Below are 22,259 nucleotides of genomic sequence, written 5' to 3' on the forward strand. Positions count from 1 at the left end.
TATCCGTGCTAAGGTTTAAGTCACTTGCTCTAGTGGTTCTAGTGGATTTGGATATTTTGAGGTGGAGCATGTCCATTAATTCCGGGTTGGTCATGGCCTTGTATGTCAGGCACAGGTCACCTCTGAGCAGACGGTATGCAACTGAATAGAGTTGGAGTTTCTTCAGTCTGGTAGTATATGACAGGTTTTGGAGTCCCTTTATCCTTTTGGTGAGGAACTTTTGGGGTCTCTCCAATTGCTGCAGGTGTCGGGTGAGATACATCCCGAATGGGGCATTGTACTCGATCATTGGTCTGATAAGTGAAGAGTACAGGGGAACAATGACCTCACTTGATCTGGATGTGAATCCCTTCATGATCAGATGGGCAATGTAGAAGGTCTTTCGAACCACTTTAGCAATGTGAGTGTCAAGCGAGAGGCCACTGTCAACCTGGGTACCCAGGTCCCTGATAACCTCTTCTGTGCTTAGTGGGTTGCCACCTATATGGTAGCTTGGGGTTACCTTGTTTTTCCCGAAGGGTATGACTATACACTTTTTTGCGTTTAACTTCAGGCCATGGCTCTGGCACCAGCTATCAGTTTCCATGAGACCCCTCTGAAGGATGTCTGTGTCCGATGTACTATCCACTATGGCACCCAGTTTGCAGTCATCCGCAAACTTTGTCAGCCATAGTCCTCCTATGTTTTCCTGTACTTCTGAGAAGTAGATGCCGAACAATAGGGGGCCAAAAACTGAGCCCTGTGGGACACCACTTGTAACCGGCTTGGAGTCTGACATGGCTCCAGCAACTCTAACCCTGTGGGTTCTGTTCTTTAGCCAGTTTGCAACCCATCTTGTGACATATGGGTTTACACTTAAGCTGGTAAGTTTCTCTACGATACCCGAGTGGGGTATTGTGTCGAAAGCTTTTGCAAGGTCAAGGTAGGCTGTATGGACTGCCTTTCCCTCATCAATGGCCTTGGTAACTGTTTTGAAGCAGTCGACCAAGTTCAAAAGGCAAGATCTGCCCTTGACAAAGCCAAACTGGGTTGGGTCCAAGGTCTGCAAGTCCCCTATGTCCTTGTTTATGAGTTCCATTATGATCCTCTCCATAGCTTTGCAGACCAGGCTTGTTAAGCTTATGGGGCGGTAATTACCAGGGTCTGTTGGAACCAAACCATGTTATAACTGTACACATTGCAAAGATATTAACACTGACTTATATTTTATGCATCCACTTAGCCAAAGAATGTTTGAATTTAAGGCCTCAGGAACCTGCAATACAGAAAATGTGATATATTTTGCTAATTGTGTCTGCTGCAGATGTTTTTATGTTGGCAAGACCAATAAAAAATTGAAGGAAAGAATCAGTTCACATTTTTCTGATATCCGTAGGAATGTTCCTACTAATGCTCTAGCTAAACATGTGGCAATGCTAGGTCTAGAGCATGGATTCCAGTTTAGGATTTTGCAAGTTGTAATTAAAAATAAAAATGGGGGAGATTTAGTGAATAAAACAGAATTGGCTGAGTATAAATGGATCAACTATTTCAGGGCAGATCACCCACCTGGGTTAAATAGTAGTATTAGTATAAAGCCTGTTTAAAGAGAAAAACATGACCTGGTGTAGGTAGAAAAAATGTTGAGTCTTTAAGTTTATTAGTATATGTATGTAAAGATCTTTGATCTGTGTTGGGGCACTTTAAAGTACTAAGTACTATTAACATTGTCTTTTCATTGATTGGCTGTGTTTTCTTATATATATATAGGAAGTTTAATTACTTGTTTTTTATCATACATTGAGGAAGAGCTTTACTCGAATGCTTTGTTGGCGTTTACTGCGTTATTGTGGTTTTATTAAATCAAACGTCATTAAATGGTGGACATTTGGCTATTTTTTCACTTATACCAAGAAATAACAGAATTAATACATCACCAATAAAGTTAAACACTTCATCCTCGCCAACACTTTGATTGGGAAGTCTTGTTTCAGCCAAGCAGGAGTCTCTATCAGGAAAGTCCTTGGGCAATGCATCCATTACACAGGTGAGGCTTCTGTCTGACTGAGCAGAAAGTCCCATCTTTTAAAAGCTGTGCGTGTTGACACACACAGGATTAGCAAAGATTAAGTCAAAACAAAGCATAGGCATTGGCCGGATGCCCAGAAATGCTCCAAATAAGTCTGCTAGTTCCTATGGTTAACTGAAAACATAAAGGAATGTGCAAAACAAGTTATGTGCCAGGTCTCAGGTCATGGAGCTTGTGCATAAACAAGATGGAATGTGTAAAACAAGTCATAAAGTAGCCTCATTACCATAGTTCCACAGAACAAGAAGGAATGTGAAAAACAAGTCATAAAGTAACCTCATTCATATAGTTATATAGAAAAATAGAGGAAAATACAGCATAAAGAATATTAAGAAGTTATGAACCTACCATAACGTTCCATGTTAGTTGTCTTCTTCTCGCCTTCTTTCTTGCTGGATGGTTCGGAGCCGATCTTTGGCTCCGACTCGGCCAATACTAAAGCTTGAGAGCTAATTCCACTGGCTCGAGGCTCCCCTATATCCCACAATGCTAGGCGGTAACTACTCAGATCTCATTTGATAGCTATACCAAGCAACCCTAGTCTCCAAAGAATGGAGAAGGGAAACCCACCTCCATAACAACCTGCGTGAAAGGAATCGCAGACCTAACAAAGGAGAAAAGGACTAAACAGCACACCAAAACCACAGTAAAAACCACGATCCACACTTGATTGAAGAAAAAAAGCCAAAGCTCTTTAATACGACAAGTCCGTAAAACAGTTAGTTGAGCGCTTTCATGTATAAAATACACTTCCTCAGAACAAATAACAAACCTAAAAACTCACTTTACATACTTAAAAAAACGCCAAAATTAATTGATTAGAAACTACGCCCTCACCTTGTTCTTAAAAAAACAGTGTATAATTCCTCACATATAATGCATTGGTAACATATAATGCAACAAAAACTACGTTATACATTGAAAAACAGTAGAAATTCATAACAATAAGCTGCAGATGTTGTTAGAATACTAACTGTGAGTACCTTAACAGTGTATCCTTATCCAAGAATAATAAATATTGTGCAAGTATGGGAGTGAATATAATTTTAAGGAAAATATGTATGTTTAACCCATAGGGGTGTTAGGTATTCCTAATCAAGGGTTTGGTGGGAATCATTTCATTTAAACCTGGAAGGCAAGCTGCATTTAACTTCAACTGCCATTTAATTTCCTTCTCTACTGTTTCTACTGTTTTGGATAAGGCTTATACCAACATCAGCTTTATCTGACAGTTTATTACAATATGTTCTACTGTGGTTCACATTAGTATTAAACAGAGGTTCATTTGTAGTATATTACTACTTGGTTTTATTATAAGGATTAGAGTTTTTTAAGAATAACATTTTCAATGTATAACGTAGTTTTTGTTGCATTATATGTTACCAATGCATTATATGTGAGGAATTATACACTGTTTTTTTAAGAACAAGGTGAGGGCGTAGTTTCTAATCAATTAATTTTGGCGGTTTTTTAAGTATGTAAAGTGAGTTTTTAGGTTTGTTATTTGTTCTGAGGAAGTGTATTTTATACATGAAAGCGCTCAACTAACTGTTTACGGACTTGTCGTATTAAAGAGCTTTGGCTTTTTTTCTTCAATCAAGTGTGGATCGTGGTTTTTACTGTGGTTTTGGTGTGCTGTTTAGTCAAAGGAGAAAAGGAGGTAGAAGAGCTTGTGGGAATGACGACTTCCAGAGGAAGATCACAAATTGAATTCCTATCGGTCTGTCCAGGCTTGGGGGAAGGAGGGTGGGACGCAAGAAAGAAGGCGAGAAGACAACTAACATGGAACGTTATGGTAGGTACATAACTTCTTAATGTTAAGTTGTCTATCTCGCCTTCATTCTTGCTGGATGGGACCGCATCCCTAGCACCTTATCCCGGGTGGCCTATCGGAACAGTCTCTTGAGAACAGTGGAACCAAAGTTGGCATGGTTTCTGGAGACCATGTCCAATTTATAATGTGAAATGAAGGTATGAGGAGAAGCCCAGGTGGCTGCTGCACAAATGGAATCTATTGGCAGCCTATCCTGAAAAGCTACAGATGTAGCTAATGCCCTAGTTGAATGAGCTCTAGGTCTTGAAGGAAGTTTTTGATGTCTGATCTCATAGATGAAGGTAACTGTAGAGGTGAGCCATCTAGAGAGGGATACTTTAGTAACAGGAAGGCCCAATTTCCCTTCCGCATATGACAGAAACAGTTGATCAGATTTTCTGAATTGTTTAGTCCTGTCTAAGTAATATCTAAGTTGGCGGTGAACATCCAGGAAATGTAGCTTTTGTTCCGACCTGTTTGAATAGTTAGGGAAAAAGACGGGGAGATCAATAATTTGGTTTAGGTTTGCTTGAGAGGAAACCTTAGGTAAAAAGGATGGATTAGTATGGAGGGATACCCTATCTTTGTGAAACACTAAGTAAGGAGGATGACTGCACAGAGCATGGAGTTCAGATACCCTTCTCGCTGAAGTTATAGCTACCAGAAAAAGTGTCTTCCAAGAAAGCAACTTCAGAGAACATGAAGCCGCCGGTTTGAAGGGGGGAAGGATTAAGGATGCCAGAACCAAGTTCAAATCCCATTGAGGCGGGGGATCTTTGATTGGAGGTTTGAGAAGAAATACACCCCTTAAAAAGGCTTTACAGAGTTTGTGAGCCATGATGCTAGACTCCGAGACACCTACATGAAAATTAGATATGGCAGCCAGTTGAACTCTAATGGTAGATGCAGATGATCCTAAATGAAAAAGCTCTGCTAGAAAGTCTAGAATAGACTGGATAGGTGCAGTAAAGGGATCTATGTTTTTTGATGTTGCCCAAAAAGAGAAGCGTTTCCATTTGCTACTATAAATCTCCTGGGTAGAAGATTTATGAGAGGCTATCAAGATATCTCGGACCGAGTGAGATATTGAGGGAAGCCTGGCTAAGGTCGGAATCGGATGAACCACACTGTGAGGTTTAAAGAATGCAGAAATTGGTGCAGCTGACCCGATTGGTGGGTTAACAGATCTGGTACTGGGTCCAGATGCCAAGGCTGCTCCAAAAGGTAATGATGAAGAAAAGGAAACCATATCTGTCGAGGCCAGTAAGGGGCAATGAAGATCATTGTCACTCTCAAAGCGATGGCTTTCTGAATTAGTTGAGATATCAGTGGAAAAGGGGGAAAGGCATATAGAAGTCCCCGGGGCCAATCGTGGACTAGAGCGTCTCTGGTGGGATGGCCTGGTAATGGGAAGAGAGTGAAGAAGTCATGACACTTGCTGTTTTGGGGAGTAGCAAAAAGATCGCAGCAAGGGTGGCCCCATCTTAGGAATACTTCTTCTAGAACTGATTTCTTCAGAGACCACTCGTGGGGCATGAGAATTGCCCTGCTCAACTTGTCTGCAATCATGTTGGATTTCCCGGGAATGTGCGTTGCTATCAGAAAATGCTGAGAAGAGATCACCCACTGCCAAAGTCTGAGTGCCTCTCGACATAAAGGGTATGATCTGGTTCCGCCTTGTTTGTTGATGTACCACACTATGGACATGTTGTCTGTCTGAATTGCAATAGTCCCAGTGGGAAGAGAGTTGTGAAGGGCTTGCAACGCTAAAAGCACTGCTCTCATCTCTAAGACATTTATGTGCAAGTGGCACTCGAAAGGTTACCACGTGCCTTGGACTGTCCTGCCCTGATAATGCCCCCCCACCCGATCAGGGAGGCGTCTGTTGTCAACGTGGTGACTGGGGGGGGGGTGAAGGGTCTTCCACGGAGAACCTGGGGTGATGTGCTCCACCAAGACAGTTGATTCTTGCATGATTGAGTTATCAATATGGTATGGGACATCGGGAGCTGTTGGAAGGACCATTGAGTAAACAGCATCCATTGGAGGATCCTCATGTGAAAGCGAGCTAAGGAGAGAAGGGGAATAGCTGCTGCTATGAGTCCTAACACCTTCAAAACTAGTCTGGCTTTGACTTTGTTGCATTGTAAGAGAAGGGAAACTTGTTTTCGAATGTCTGACACTCTCTGCTCTGTGAGTCTGGCTGAAAGATTGAGTGTTTCTAAGGTGGCACCTATAAAGGTAATAGATTGACAAGGCGACAAGGCAGATTTTCCGAAATTTATTGAAATGCCTAGAGCTTGGCAAGTTTGGATGGTGAAGTCCCTGGACAGAAGAAGTTGATGTCTGGTGGTGGCGGTAAGGAGCCAGTCATCTAAATATGGAAACACCTGGAATCCTTGACGTCTCAAGTGAGCCGCGACCACTGCCATGCATTTGGTAAACACTCAGGGGGCTGTAGTGAGACCAAAGGGCAGGGCTCTGAACTGGTAGTGACTGGCTCCCAGCCTGAAGCGGAGAAATCTTCTGGAGCGTCTGTTCATCTTGATATGGTAGTACGCGTCCTGAAGATCTATCGAGCACATCCAATTGTCCTGACCCAAGAAGGGTAGAATGGACTGTAGCGTGACCATCCAGAATTTTGTTTTCCTGACATACTTGTTTAAGTTGCTGAGATCCAGTATGGGTCTCCAGTCCCCTGTTTTCTTTGGTACCAAAAAGAATTTGGAGTAGATTCTGGATCCTTGCTGGTCTGCTGGGACTGATTGGATAGCTCTTTTTGATAGCAGCTTTGAAATTTCTAATGCTGCTTGTACCCTTAGACAGGGTGGAACGTCTGGAAGGGATCCTTTGGGTTGGGATGGGATGTGAGTAAAGGGAATTTTGTAACCCTCGGATATGATTGACTGTACCCATTTGTCTTGAGTAAGGGAAAGCCAGACTTTTGGGTACAGGGATAACCTTCCCTCGACTGCCTCCGAAGGTGGACAGCCGGGCAGCCCCTCAGGGATGCTGAAAGGGTTTATCAGAGAACGTTTCTCTGCTACCCTGGTTTTGCGGACCTCCGCTGCCTCTAGGGCGGCATCTATTGTTATTCCCCCCTCTGCCTCTAGAGGGAAATCGGCCTTGTGTGTCAGATGAGACTCCCTGGGACTGTTTACGGAACCACATCTTTCCTCCCATCTGACCTTTGAGATAGGGTCTAGAAGGGGTAGAAAAATGGACTCCTATGGCAGAGAGAGTCTTACCTTCTACCTGACACCTGGTCAATGTATCCTCCACCTGTGGACCAAATAAGGATGATCCATCAAAGGGAGAATTGGTGAAGGATGCCTTGAAAGGGTCCGCAAAGTTGCACAGCCGCATCCAGGCATGACGTCGTAAGGCAACATCTGTGCCTGTGGCTCTACTCGCCCCATCTGCAGCATATGAGATAAGCCACATGGAGGAGTTAACGATGGAATTTAGGGTTGCCAACTGGGAGTTCATTCTGTCTTGGAACCCCTCAGCTGTAGGATCCTTTATCACTTCACTCATATCCTTGAGTAAATCTCTCTGGAGACAAGTAAAGTGGCATAAGTAGTTCAGCGACCGCATTGAAAAGGTCGCTGATGAGAACATCCACTTACCGTACCTGTCCATGGCCCTAGATTCCTTATTAGGAGGATGGACAGGAACCGAAGGATCGGCTAACTCCTTCTTAGTGGCCGCGGGCCACCACCATGGCATCAACAGGGACACCTTTGGATAAAAAATCTTTATCTCTAGGGGCAGTAATAAACTTAGATGGCCTCCTCGAGATGGGTTCCACTGAATCAGGAGCCGTCCAGGCCTTCCTTGCCAACACTTCCATAAGGGGGTCAAAGGGAGGGGACACCCAGGAGATAGAAGGGCGAGAGCCAAACGCCTCAAGATACACTGACTCATCCTCCGAAGGGTTAAGGGCTGGCCAGTTCCCCCTCTGTTTCAGGATCTCAAGGATGTCAGCAAATGAGACATCCTCAGAGGGGGATCGAGGGGAACCTTCAGATTCCTCTAAGTCAGTGTCAGAAGTGATAGACTCAGGGGAGTCAATGTGCTTCTTCTTGCACTGCCTCTTCCTAGGGGGATCTCCTACCGGGTCAGGAGAGGCCTCGGAAGAGGAGGAAATTCCCAATGGGGAAACTTGAGGAGTTGGCTCTCTGTGGTCTAATGCAAGGGGGTGGGTAGAAATCACCGCAGGCACTGAAGATGGAGGGGCTGATGGAGCTGACTGTGGGGCAGACCCTGGTTCTAGCACACTCTGCATGACCTCAAAGGCACCCCTATCAGGCAAGGCCAGAGGTCCTCGCTCCGAAGAGACAAGGACCCCCCCCAGCACCGACAGGGACGGCTCCAAGGCCAATGTCGGAGCCGAACTCACCAGCACCAAAGCCCCGAGAGGGAGAGTGGGGTCGGACAAGGGTCCGATGCCACTCATCCCCTCAGAGCAGACGAGGGAAGCTCGGCACCGAGATCCCTCCAAGGAGGAGATCGGAGCAGATGATGGAGCCAAAAGGGAAGGTATCGGATCCGACGCACTGACAGTCATGGCTCCGATGAGCCCTGGCTCCAAACTCAAAGGAGTCGGAGGAGGAATACATTGGGGAACGGAAATAGCCACTGACTGCTGAGTCGGGCTATGCAGCATTTGGGCCAGTGCCTCGGACTTCAGAAGTCTACTCACTACCCTTTGAAAATCGTGGTCAAATAGCCTGGAAGACCATGAGGAATGTGTTCTATGGCTCTGTTCAGAAAGAAGAGGGGATCCTGGTGCCGAGTGTACAGAGCCGATAGAGGGGGATCTAGATCTCTTCCTAGAAGGTTGCTCCGATAAGAGTATCAGAGCCAACGGAGTCTTATCAACCTCGGCTCCAGCTGGAGCCGAGGTAACAGTATGAGGCTTGGAAACATTGGTTCCGGCCGGAGCCGATGTCGAAGCAGACTTTACATCTCCAGAAGTCGACTCAGAAATCGGAGCCGACTGTTTGGAAGTCTTAGAAGGCTTCCCCGACACAGACTGAGTCGGGGGGCCTTCAGGCTTTAATAAGCCACACAAGATTCATTTATTCTTGTGTTCCTGTAGGACTCTAGGGCTAAAACCATGGCAAACAGCACAAGAGTCCTGCGGGTGCAAAGGTCCCAGGCAATACACACAAGAAGTGTGACCGTCTGTCAGAGACATTTTCTGACAGCACGAGTCACACTTCTTGAAGCCTGAGACCTTAGATTCCTTAGACATAATAAAAGGTCCAAGAAAACACACACACACACACACACACACACACACACACACACACACACACACACACAGGCCTTAATAAACAATAAAATACCAGTCGCACAAGGGGACTAGAAGAAGGAGGGGGAAGGGGCCTAAGGCCTAAAACTAAAAGGGGAATAAAAGAAGGAATTAAGGGCAACAAAGTTGTTGAACCAGGAAAAAGGGAATTTAAAACTAAATGTTTTATTAAAAAAGGGTACTAGGGGTCTAAGAGTTGAAAAATTTAGAATTAAATTCTTCACTAACCTGCCAGAGCCGGTAGAAAAGCACCTCGTCAGCTAAGCGGCAAACGAGATCTGGGTAGTTACCGCCTAGCATTGTGGGATATAGGGGAGCCTCGAGCCAGTGGAATTAACTCTCGAGCTTTAGTATTGGCCGAGTCGGAGCCGAGGATCAGCTCCGAACCATCCAGCAAGAATGAAGGCGAGATAGACAACTTAACATTATCCCTTTACTATATCAGTTTTACCATACCAAGTCAGCAGTCAACTCACTTACACTCAAGGTATACCTTTCATATCACATTCGTATTACACAGCCCCAGAAGTCAGGTTTGATTAGAAGACCCAGCTGCCAATGGAGCTAACTGAGGGTCTGGAAATCAATAACTGATAGCCAGCTTGATGTGTGATGACCAGCTCACCCATCTCAAAGGGAGAGTGGTTGATTATGAACCTATTGCTGAAATGTCTATGGGGAGAGGCTCAGATGACTGGTACCAACAAGCTCATGGCTACAGGGGATATAACCTGCTAAGCAGCTTGCATTGTTCTAATTATGGAGGAAGTAAAGAGGTGTGGAACTGTATTGCTAACATAACATTCCTCCTTGCAAATCTTCCTTAATATTCTTTACAAATGTTTTTAAACTTATAATGCTGTATGTCTCCTGAAATACCCATAGTAACACCCAGGGAAAACTGTCTATTCTTCCTGCCTTCCCTTCACCTATAAACATCTTGCTAACATATTTCTGTACCATTCATATTAATTTACTCTGTCCCTTAACTTCCTCATCCCTTTCATTCCATAAGCTCACAAACCCATCACTATCCTTCAATACAAACATAATAAAAACAGCTTACCCCAACACATAAACATTACCAAAACTCAACTCCCCCCTGTTGCTTTATACTTTCTAACCATCCCAGTACTCCTCCATCAATCACCAGGTCTACCAGCTCCTCCTTCCAACCCTGGACTATCTCCGACACAGAGCAGAGGCTAGTGTGGAACTTGAGTGTCACTGGGTGTCATGCTAGCAACTGCTTCTGCTGGGGTCCTAAGGATTTTTTTATTTATTGGCCTACCCTCAGTTTTCCTCACACACCCATCCCTGTATTCATCTATTCCATCTGAAGGCTACTTCCCTCTCTGGATCACACCTCGCATCAGTGAGTGTGCAGATAAACACCCTTCCCCAGGGAAAGGCACATCCATCCCTCCATCTTTGCCAGTGCCTCAGACACCCAAGCAGCTAATAGAACCTAGGCCACAATTAGGGCTTTATCCCTCTATACCATGGTGCTGACAATTGTCAAAACCCAGCTTAATAAAACTCTGCTACTGCTGCATTTTTGCTTCCAAAATGCAACATAAAATCAGGAAACCTACCACTAATTCACTTCACACAGAATGTCATCAACAAAAAATATTTATCATTATAGCCATCAGCCTAACACTCACCCTTACTGACACTTTAGCCAAAACAGTCATCATGTGACATTACAACAAAACAACATCTAATTAAAATCGGTCATTGTAAACTCAATAGCATTTCTTTCCTATCAAGACTGTATAAAATTTGCCATCCCTATGACAAGGAAATTATATTAGCAAACCATAAGCTTTTACCAAAAAATGTAAATACTGTCCATTTTTTTCTATCACTAATAACATTATTAAAGGCAAAGGACATGGAGATGAACCCGTATACACCAATACACCCACCTCCTATCCATGCTGAACAAAACCAAACTAATCAACACGGTATCACACAGTATTAACAGCATAAGTAACAAATAGACAACCTTAAAAACTTGGAATTCTATACTGTTAGGAGGATTAATCAGTGTTGCTGCATTTATTTACTATACATTTAGTCACTTTTCAAATGTAGAGCAAACAGCCAGTTTTGGCCAGCTCTGTGAATCATTTAAGAGTGTAGTGGCTAAATCTGGTGAAACTAGGACTGACTGATGCAGTTCTGTGAAGATAATCACTAGTGTTAAAGCTTTAGATGTTTTTCATTGTCTCTTTCGTTTCTCTGTTAATTTATCTCGCGCAAGCAGTTAGGCATTTTTGTCTTATTCTAAGACTCATGGAAATTGAAGCCCCTGTGCACAATGTGTGAAACTTAATTACAGTTTATGAAGTCTGTGATAACTCTATTTTTTTTTGCCATTTTAACTATGTGCAACTTAGTGTTAAAGCAAAGTTTTGGTCAAGTGTGTGGGCAGTCTGAGATACAGTAGTGATTATTCTGTGGGAGAAGAGAAGCTGCTACTGTGAGCTGTGTTGGCTTTTTTTTCCATTGGCCTCTTTGATTTCTTAAGCTCAGCAATATTGTTCTAAATTGTGCTTCACCCAGCACTGCACAAACCTATACTATATAGATGCAGGCACTTCAAATTAAGTTTTACTCTTACTAAGACTAGATAGAGCCATACCCACTAGCAGGCAGTGCTATGGCACTGCCCCTGACTTCATAACCTAGTTGAATTGCTTTGGCTGTTTCTAACTAACTTAGTGCTCAACCGATATTTATTTATTATGCAGCAAACACTTTATTATACTAGCCAATATTCACTATACTACATTCAGAAGAATTTAATCAAGCAAGTCAAATATTGTACAAATAAGTCTGATACCCATATTTTTATACTCTTAGACGAAATGGAAGATCAGTCAAATTACCTTCTCTCATTTGCAAGCCTCATAGCAATTGGTGTACTCAGGCAATGTAGCAACTGTCTGGTGCTTACAGTAAATGAAGTGTCATCAATTTAGCTAAGATGGAGGCATCACTCTCACATATGAACACAGTCTGTGAGCACCACACACCTTCACTTTACAAAAATGCCTGGAAATTACCATATGTTGAAGCTGTAAAAAGGCATTGCCTTAACTCCCAAGGTCAAACAAGTGTAGGACTCAACAATAATCAAACACAATAACACATAGTACCACATCCATAGCTGACTGTCACCAAAAAAAAAACTATCCCTAAACCCAGTACACAAAAACTCTCTACTTATAAAAAATATACTGATGATGGGTGACTCCATAGTCAGGCACACAACCTCTAATCACACAAGAATGGACAAAAATAGGTCAACTGTGAGTTGTCTTTCAGGTGCCAAGATCTCTGATGTTGCAAGGACCCTCAAAACTCTTAATCCAAACTAGTATGACTATGCTATGGTGGTGGTCCATGTGGATGTAAATGACCTGGCACAGAAAACATTGAAGGATATCCAGGGAGAGATTTTTGAGATTTACATGCATGTTACAAACACAAGAATGGCTCTGGTAATGATCAGAATCCTTCCTTCTCCAATAATTATGCCAAGGTAGAAAGAAATGATGAGTGGGTTCAATAACTGGCTGATTAAATAGTGTTATTGGAGTGGACAATATCAAGGTAGCACTGCTCAATGTTATGAGTCCAAATGACAAATTGCATGACCTTGAGGGCCTCCTGCATTTGGTGCACATTCATGTGTGAAATATGACTAAAAGTGCAGAAAGCACTCCCTCTGTGCAAGGGTTTTGAACTTACCACTCCTTTAGACCAGATGGGAAGTGCAGTGATGTATCCATATTTGTTAAAGAGCACATTATCTTCAGACAAATTCCTAAAGACCCACAAGCCAAGCGTATTGACATACAAATAACACTAAATAAAACTATCAGATTATAGCATGTTACTGGACCCCCTTGATGCCTCTTGAGAGCCATATTCTATAACTAAATATACTGAATGAATTTCAAATACATAGGCTTGCCATCATCTTGGGAGACTTTAACTGCCCATTGATAAACCTGAATACCTATACCACAATTGTAGGTTATGCTGAAAAATTACCTGATTTCATAAACAAGAACTCCCTGGACCAAATAGTCAAACAACCCACTAGAGGGCAAATTATTCTTCACCTAGTCCTTTCCAATAGAGCAACTATATACACTATTCCATTGGTGTACATTTCCACAGTTAACTTTGAACTTCTTCAAAATCCTCAAAACATCAGATGTAAATATCACAGTATGCAAACACTTCAAATGTACTAATATTCTACAATTCTATGATGAAGTCTCAAAATTCAAATGTAACTGTAACCCCAAAACAATGACATAGCTAGTAGTTATGTAAATAAACTGCACAGTCGCCTAAAAAAATGTATTAATCTGACAGTCCCAAACAGAACTAAACAAAATGTGAAGTTAAAGGACAAACCAGCCTAGTGGTCCACATGCATACATAAACAGTACAATAAAAGAAAAAGCATATTAGAATATAGATTAAAACAAAAGATCCACAAACTCAAGGTCATCATCAAAAAAATTATCAAAGGAACTGAAAAATACCATCAGGAAATCAAAGACATCCCATAGAGTAAGACTGGCTTTAAAAGCTAAAGATAATTACATCCATTAATCATTCGTTAGTTACATCAGAAAATTAAGAAATAACACCTAATATTAAAAAAAAATGCCACAACCTAGTTGGATCCAGTAGATGTGGCAATTATATTTCATAACAAATTCAGTGCAAATTTCACACAGACTGACAACTTTATAAAAACAACATATTGTAAAGGATTTCAAACCTCCTATCATTACAAAAGAATGCTTGCTAAAGGTACTTTCCAAAAAAAAAAAAAAATACGTCCTCCATGGGACCTGATAACATTTCTGGCTGCCTGCTGAACAGCACTAAACAAGAGCTGGTCAACTCCCTCCTACAGTTATTCAGCCTAAGTGAAGCCTCTGGCTTTGTTCCCACTGTATGGCACACAGCAGTTGTGATGCCACTTCACAAGGGTAGCCCTACCACAGACTCCAGAAATTACAGACCTATTAGCCTGTTCAGTCTCATCTCCAAGGCCATGGAACAGGTACAACTGACATTTTAAAACTCTTATACCACTATCCCAGGCAGTTTGGCTTTGTTAATCTGGCAAACTTCTTTGACAGATTAACATAAGCCATGGACAGCACAGTCAGGCTGTCTATCTAGCATATCTTGACCTTGCCAAAGCATTTGATACCATTCCACATGCTAACATAATTAACAAGCTAAATGTGATCCAAAATGATCCCCATGTAGTTAGATGTTAGCAAATTCATTCAGGGGCAGAACTCACATAGTGAGGGTGGCAGGTGCATCTTTGGCGAGCATGGAGGTAACAAGTTGAGTCCCTCAGGGATACATACTAGCACCTATGCTATTCGACATATACTTCTCTGATCTTCAAAACAAGAGCAGGTATCTCCAGTTAACCAAGTTTGCAGATGATTGTAAACTGAGCGTCATCCTCAAATCTTCTGACATGCAGAAGCTACAGCTTGAACTTACACATACTAATAGCTAGTGCACAAAAATGGGCTAAAAAGTGCAATATTGTCACATTTGGTAAACAATCCTTCAACAAAGCTTATAGTCTAGACAACATCCCACTTCAAAAATGAAGATGTTGTGAGAAACCATGGATCATATAGATAATTCCCTCTCCTTTGATCATTATGTTGCAATAGCGGTTAGGAACTCCTTCTGTTTGGCACAGCTGATCACAAACCATATCGCTTCTGCATCCAAATAAGTCCTCGGCCTTCTGTATTCCACATTCATCACAGATTATAATGCCACCTTTGGAATGATTCTTAATAGATATAAGAATGCCAATAGTATGTTTAAATGTCAAAGATTTATTCACAATAAAATAAAGCCAGCACACAGAGCTCAGTAAACCAGGTTAAGCGCTTTCATCTGGTACATCCCAGATTTCATCAGAACCAATCGGCTCCTAAATTACTTTACTTTTATAACATTTTTGGCGCCAAAAATTCCTTAATTTACATCCATTAAATAATTTATACATTTTAGACCATATAATTCTATTGTGTAGTTAACAAATTCAGTTCATTACTACATGTCATTAAAAATGTAAAAAATATGTACAATATTAAATGTTGGAAAAAAAAAATCACTACATAATTATATGCAATACAATGATCTAAAATAAATATTCTAAAATATCTAAAATGTTCTAAAATATCCAAAGGTACAGTGCTAATACATACTGTAAAAACTAAATCCTTATTTAAAACCAGATACGAATGGATAATCAAATGTTGAGCCAAATACTAGTGGCTAATGACACTACACACCAAGATGAACTCTACAAAGGGATATGAAGTCAAACTAGTGAAAATTAATACAAATCTAAAATTAATTCAAAGCTAAAAAAGGTTTTAAACTAATGTTTTCATTGATACCTGGGGGTGTGGTCACATCCAAACATATTTGCCACTTACATTCAACCCAAGCCAAATAAGTTTTCCAATTACCACCTCTATCCCCCATCTCTACCTGATCAATAATCGCAAAGGTGAAAGTGTGGTCTTTTCCTTTATCTATGATGTGCTTACTTAATGCATTCTTAGGGTCCCCTTTCTTAATCCTGTATAGGTGCTCATAATAAATTTATTACGTATTAAGTATTAATAAGTGGGAGAAGTAGGAGTTGCAACAAGAGTAACATAATCTGAACTCCTCATATTTCATCTCCTAAATGTTTTACCCCATGCAGGAGTTCCTCAAATTATCTATAGTATGATCCCAGTTATTGTCACTAGGGGTAATACACTAAACTCTTAGTTAACCAGAACTCAAGCAACCGGAAAAAAAAATATCAAAGAAATACAGTTAAATTTTCATGTGTTGCACTTTCTGTTTCCCCCCATAGAAACATATCTTACATTTTTTTAGAGTTTTAGAGTTTTAAAAAGGAAGACAGGAATAAATACCCTCACTTCCCAACCTGAGAACAAGTCAAACCAAACAAATAGTATAGGGTACAGTATTAGTCAGGCCTGTTTTAATAGTAACTCTCAAGCAACCAGAAACTACAGTTATCTGGCATCTACCAGTCACCATGGTGCTGGTTAACTGAGAGTGTAATGTATAGTTCAATCTAACACTAAATGGGATAGGTTAATTCAAACACACACACACACACATTTATTCAATTGCAGTCTGCAAGTGTGAATGCTCAAAAGAGCAAACTCTTTTTTCTTGTTTTTCAGCCTGACAGCTGCTTTGCATGCAAGATTATACTACAGCGTGATCTGGGAATTCGCCCTTTCCCCACTATCATGTGATTGCAGCATTGCTATATATAATTAGCAAGGCATGTGGGAGGGGGGCTTTTGTGTGTGTGTGTGTGTGTGTGTGTGTGTGTGTGTGTGTGTGTGTGTGTGTGTAGCTGCAGTCACTAATGTTGAACATTACATCATTAGTGCTACTGGCTTTGCTGAGGTGTGTCTGTGCAAGACTGCTGTGGAGCAAGAAGTGGGAATTTGCCCATTTCCCATTGTTGTTTGCTCTCGGAGTTGGAATATAAAAGTTGCATGGCGTGGGTTGGTGCACAAGGATCATTTTTGTAATTTTCACTTTATTTTCAATGTTGTTAAGTTTGATCTTTAATATAGATATTTTTGTTTTGATGTTTGCTGACAAATACATATATATCTATGTGTGCGTGTGTCTCGATACACACGCACGCACACACACACACACACACACACACACACACACACACACACACACACACACACACACACATATGAAGACAGAGTGGAAGACCCTCCCCTTGAACAATGGATGTGAGGTGGAATGAATCATACATATATACAACAAAGTATATATATATATATATATATATATATATATATATATACACAAATATAGGTTCATAGGTTCATACTAGGCTATCTGCCCTAGGGCATTTATAAGCCTAGCCAGAATGTGTTTGGCTTTTGCCACCCATTTTAAATTTATTTTGCTATGCCCATTTTCGAGGTTAGTATGCTGTGCCTCTGTCTAACAGTGACACAGAAGTGATACCCGGGGTAAACCTGCGATCTCCCATCCACTCATCAAGATTCCTCTTGAAGAGAGTCAATGAGGGACTCTGCCTAACCTGGACTGGGATTTAATTCCAGAGTGAAGGGAGCCTCTGGGTTATGAATATGTCCCTCCAGCATGTCCTATTTATTTCAGTGCTGAGTTTCAAGTCTCTCGAGCGCGTAGCTCAATGGGATTTGGATTTTCTGAGGTGCAGCATGTCCATTAATTCCGGGTTGGACATGGCTTTATATGTCAGGCACAGATCGCCTCTGAACAGGCGGTATGCCACTGAATAGAGCTGGAGTTTCTTTAACCGGGCAGCATATGGCATCTGTTTGAGCCCTTTGATCCTCTTGGTGAGGTACTTTTGGGGTCTTTCCAGTTGCTGCAGGTGTCTGGTAAGGTACATCCCAAAAGGGGCATTGTACTCAATTATGGGCCTGATGAGGGATGAGTAAAGAGGCACGATCACCTCCCCTGATCTAGATGTGAATCCCTTCATGATTAGGTGGGCTATATAAAATGTTTTTCTAACCACTTTGGCCACGTGGTTGTCAAATGAGAGATTGCTATCAACTTGGGTCCCCAGGTCCCTAATTACTTCTTCTGTACTTAATGGATTACTACCTATGTGGTAATTTGTGGGCACTTGGTTTTTGCCAAAGGGGATGACTATACACTTTTTGGCATTTAGCTTGAGGCCATGGCTCTGGCACCAGTTGTCTGTTTCTATGAGGCCCTTTTGGAGGATGCTTGTGTCGGCTGGAGAATCAATTATGGTGCCCAATTTGCGGTCATCTGCGAATTTGGTCAGCCACAGTCCTTCCGTGTTGGCCTGTACCTCCGAGAAATATATACCGAACAAGAGAGGTCCCAGGACTGAGCCTTGTGGGACACCACTTGTAACTGGTTTGGAGTCTGACATGGCTCCAGCAATTCTAACCATGTGGGTTCTGTCCTTGAGCCAGTTTGCAATCCATCTAGTGACATAGGGGTTTATATTTAAGCTGGTGAGCTTATCTATAATGCCCGAGTGGGGTATTGTATCGAAGGCTTTTGCGAGGTCCAGGTAGGCTGTGTGGACCACCTTCCCCTCGACAATGGCCTTGGTGACTGTTTCAAAGAAATCAACCAGGTTTAAGAGGCAAGATCTGCCCTTAACAAAGCCGAACTGGGTAGGATCCAGTGTCTGTAGGTCCCCAATATCTTTATTTATGAGGTCCATGATGATCCTTTCCATAGCTTTGCAGACCAAGCTAGTCAGGCTTATGGGGCGATAGTTTCCAGGATCCGTTGAGGCACCACCTTTATGGAGAGGGACCACTGTTGCTGTACGCCACTCTTTGGGCACATATCCTGTAGTAAGGCTGAGATTGAACAGTAGTTTTATGTTTGGATTTAGCTCTTCTTGGAGTTTATATATATATATATATATATATATATATATATATATATATATATATATATATATATATGAATATATACATATATATAAATACACACACAATTGTGTGTTAAAAAAATTGAAAAAAAATCTATAAATCTGGTCTAAACATTAAATCCAATGAAAAACAACATACTAACTAATATAATAAATACAGAAATACAAGTAATCTTTCCCTTTCATTTCAACAGGAAAAATCTAAACTAATCAAACATACAAAAAGGCAAAATACATACTACCAACTAGACAACACAGCAACGTTCACTAAAATCAAATTCAAAGCACATAAATATCTCAAAATCTAAAACTTAAAGAACAACTAAGAAAATAATGCTTAAATGTAATAAAAAACATCCAATTGGAGCACATGAAAGTTTAGTGTAACATTACAAATTAAACCAATAGTATCACAAAATACAACCTCAAAACAGTAATAACTATAAACACCAAATATTCAGAAAAATTACCTCAGAGAAACATTTCCTATGGTCCAATACTGAATCAGATTAAAAAAAACTTCCCTGTAGTAATCCAGTATCACACATCCCTCTCATTCAGAATACCAAAAAGCACTTCTACAGTTGTATCTTACACCAAGAAATACTCTGGGATTCAGAAAGGTTTGGTAGGATGGAGAAGTTTTAGCTCAGCAGTTTTCTTTGTTACACTAAGATATTCTTAAGCTTCTTTATTGATGAGGTTTTCTCCTCATGGGGGCCTCAGAGCAGAGCATGGTCTTGTGAACAAACATGTATACTAATGTGGTAGGCTGAGGGAGTGGCTAATGCTAATTATCTATGTGCATTCTCCCAGAAAAGGTTAGCAATTACTGATTTGCTCAGATGAACAATTCCTCTTGGCCAACTAAAATTTTACTAAAGGAGAAAAAAGTGACCACTGTAAAAACACGGTGAACATCCATTCACCCTATGGGTATAGTTGTAGCACTGGTAAGTTCATTGAAGACATGGGGGGTACTGTATATACACGTGTGGATCTGTGCTTGCATGTCTGTAGAGACATGAAAAGAAGGTTTGTGTGTGTGTGTGTGTGTGTGTGTGTGTGTGTGTGTGTGTGTGTGTGTGTGTGTGTGTGTGTGTATTTGTATGAATGGTGAATATTTCTGTGAGTGTGATCAACTGCAGGGGTCTTGTTTATTGATGGGTGAATGTGGGTTTGTAAGGAGGTCTTTCTCATTATTCAAGTAGCTGCCTCTAAATTGCATTTTCTCACCATCATATTAATTGCCCAAATTGTGTTGTTCAAGTAGCAGAAGTAGTGAGCCATTTCTAAATCCTAGGGATAGTCCAAAACTGCACACATGGAAATGAATGAGAAGCAGTTATATAAACAAAAATTATACAGATAAATGGCTATGTAGAATATTTTGGGATCTTAGTGTAACAAATGAAATATCTGGTTTTGTGAGGTTTGAAAGCTCATTTCTCATTGTCAAAGACGACAGGACCAGATATTTCATTTTTTAGCCCCTGACACCATTTTGATATATAAATATGACTGAGACAGAAACTAATTTTTTATCAGCTACATGGAATTCACCAGTTATGTGTTGCATTTGTGCTACTTAGAATTACAGTTTTGTGGTACATGATTTTTATTTTATATCAAGTAGTTCTGTGTGAAGATATAGTCCTGCAATTGATTGTCACACCTTTTTTAAACTCAGGCTTTAGTTTTTTTGTGTAGTAATGGTTTTACAGATATGTATAAAAGTATAATAGTTGACGGGAAATAAATGCTGTTGTGGTCTGTTTTTCAGGTCAGCATATCCACAGTGGGCTATGGAGATACGTACCCAGAAACCCACCTTGGCCGACTCTTTGCTTTCATTTGCATTGCCTTTGGAATTATCCTCAATGGGATGCCCATCTCTATCCTCTACAACAAGTTCTCTGACTATTACACCAAGCTGAAGGCCCACGAATATACATCTGTCATGAAGAAAAGGGGAAAGGCGAACTTTAAACGAAAAGTGATGAGGAAAGTAACTGAATGCTGTGAAGGAAAACCACAAAAACAGCAAAAGAGGCAGCATTAACTTCATAAAAATTCACGGAAGAATGCAAATACGGTATGAAGTTTAACAACATTCTCAGGTTCGCTGTAACTTTTCCATTGATAATAATCGAGTCATTTCTTTGTGAAATTAAAGGAGTCTGTGATCTATAAACAATGCAAATACAATTTTGTGAAATTGTAGCCAGTCAAGTAAATGTAGGAAATATATTTACATATTTAGAAGAAAATAAAATTACATTTCTGGATTTTGTATGAGTGTTACTTAAATATACAATGCTACAGATTGTATGCAATGTTTTATTTAGTTATATCAAATTGATAAACATACTTTATTTGGTATTCATTTGATAAAAAAATGAGATAAAGCTATCTTTGAATTCAGAGTCTGTTTTTTTTTATTTTTGCATCATAATTATTATAATAAATAAGGAAATAATTAAATAATACTCATTGTTTCAGAGTCAGTTACATAAAGGAAGATGTGTAAGTTCAATTTAATTTGCCTCAACTGAGTGAAGATACTCTGGATGGGATCCAGAGAACTGTGTGCTTTGCCACAAGGGGCAGATGTAAATGCACACCTTCTGGCCCAGTGTTCAGTTCAAAAGAAGGTAAGTTTATACCTCTTAAGTGTACCTCATTATAAGTAACATTCCATTTTGAGTCCTAAAATGTACATGCTCCTCACAGTTCCACATTGAAACAGTCTATCACACATTCAATATTAAGAATTTTTAAGCAATATCCATGGTAAATAATACTTAATCACTTTAACTCATTAGAACTTTTCATAAAATAATGCATTTTAACCATCCTGTAAATGAATATCTGAGTTGAAGTTGTTAGTAAGCTTTTAGTAAGTGTTCCACATTTTGCCCATTTGTTCCACATTATGAGATGGAGGCTGGTATTCATAGTCGCTTGTGCAAATGTGATAGGGGTATCCCTGATGCTTACAAATGACTGCAGCAAAGGAGAGATTCATAGAGGCCATTTATACTAATGTGAAAGGCCTTAAAAATAATGAGATGCATATGAGAAATGTTGTAAAGCAGCATATTCTAATGAGGTGATTTTGCAATTCATAGTCAGATATCCATGTGGTATGCACATATGCTGTTAAAAGCAATGCTTCACCTTTGATATTGTAGTTGCAGTCTCCAAACTTGTCCCCAGCCATCTCTTCAGTAGTTTGTCCAAGTATGCATAAGCACTTCCCTGACACACAAATGAATCATGTTCCCCAGCAACCCCTTTATTAGTTTGTCCTAAGTATTTTGTCCAATGATCACTTCAGCAGTCTGACCAGGTATGCAGAAGCACTTCCCTGACACACAAATCAATTATTTCTTCCAGCAACCCTTTCAGGAGTATGTCTGAGTATGCATAAGCACCAAAATGAAGCATTTCCCTAAGCAACCCGTTCAATAATATTTCCAACTATGCACAATCAGCAACA

The 22,259-nt window shown here is 40.7% G+C and overlaps 1 protein-coding gene across 4 annotated transcripts in view; it reads left to right on the forward strand.

Annotated features, from left to right (window-relative positions):
• LOC122795893 (potassium voltage-gated channel subfamily V member 2-like) overlaps positions 1-21,047 on the forward strand; it is an 802,386-nt gene extending 781,339 nt beyond the window's left edge. The window contains exon 2 of one of the 4 annotated variants that reach the window (XM_044064323.1): positions 20,541-21,047. In XM_044064323.1, coding sequence (XP_043920258.1) covers positions 20,541-20,819 — 279 coding nt within the window. In that variant the 3' untranslated portion in view covers positions 20,820-21,047. The remainder of the gene's footprint in view (positions 1-20,540) is intronic. The other 3 variants (XR_006363877.1, XR_006363878.1, XR_006363879.1) reach the window with 3 other exon arrangements.
• Positions 21,048-22,259: the final 1,212 nt, after the last annotated feature.

This window comes from Protopterus annectens, chromosome 2.part2, assembly GCF_019279795.1.
Source record: "Protopterus annectens isolate FY-2018-M chromosome 2.part2, PAN1.0, whole genome shotgun sequence".
Lineage (NCBI taxonomy): Eukaryota > Metazoa > Chordata > Ceratodontiformes > Protopteridae > Protopterus > Protopterus annectens.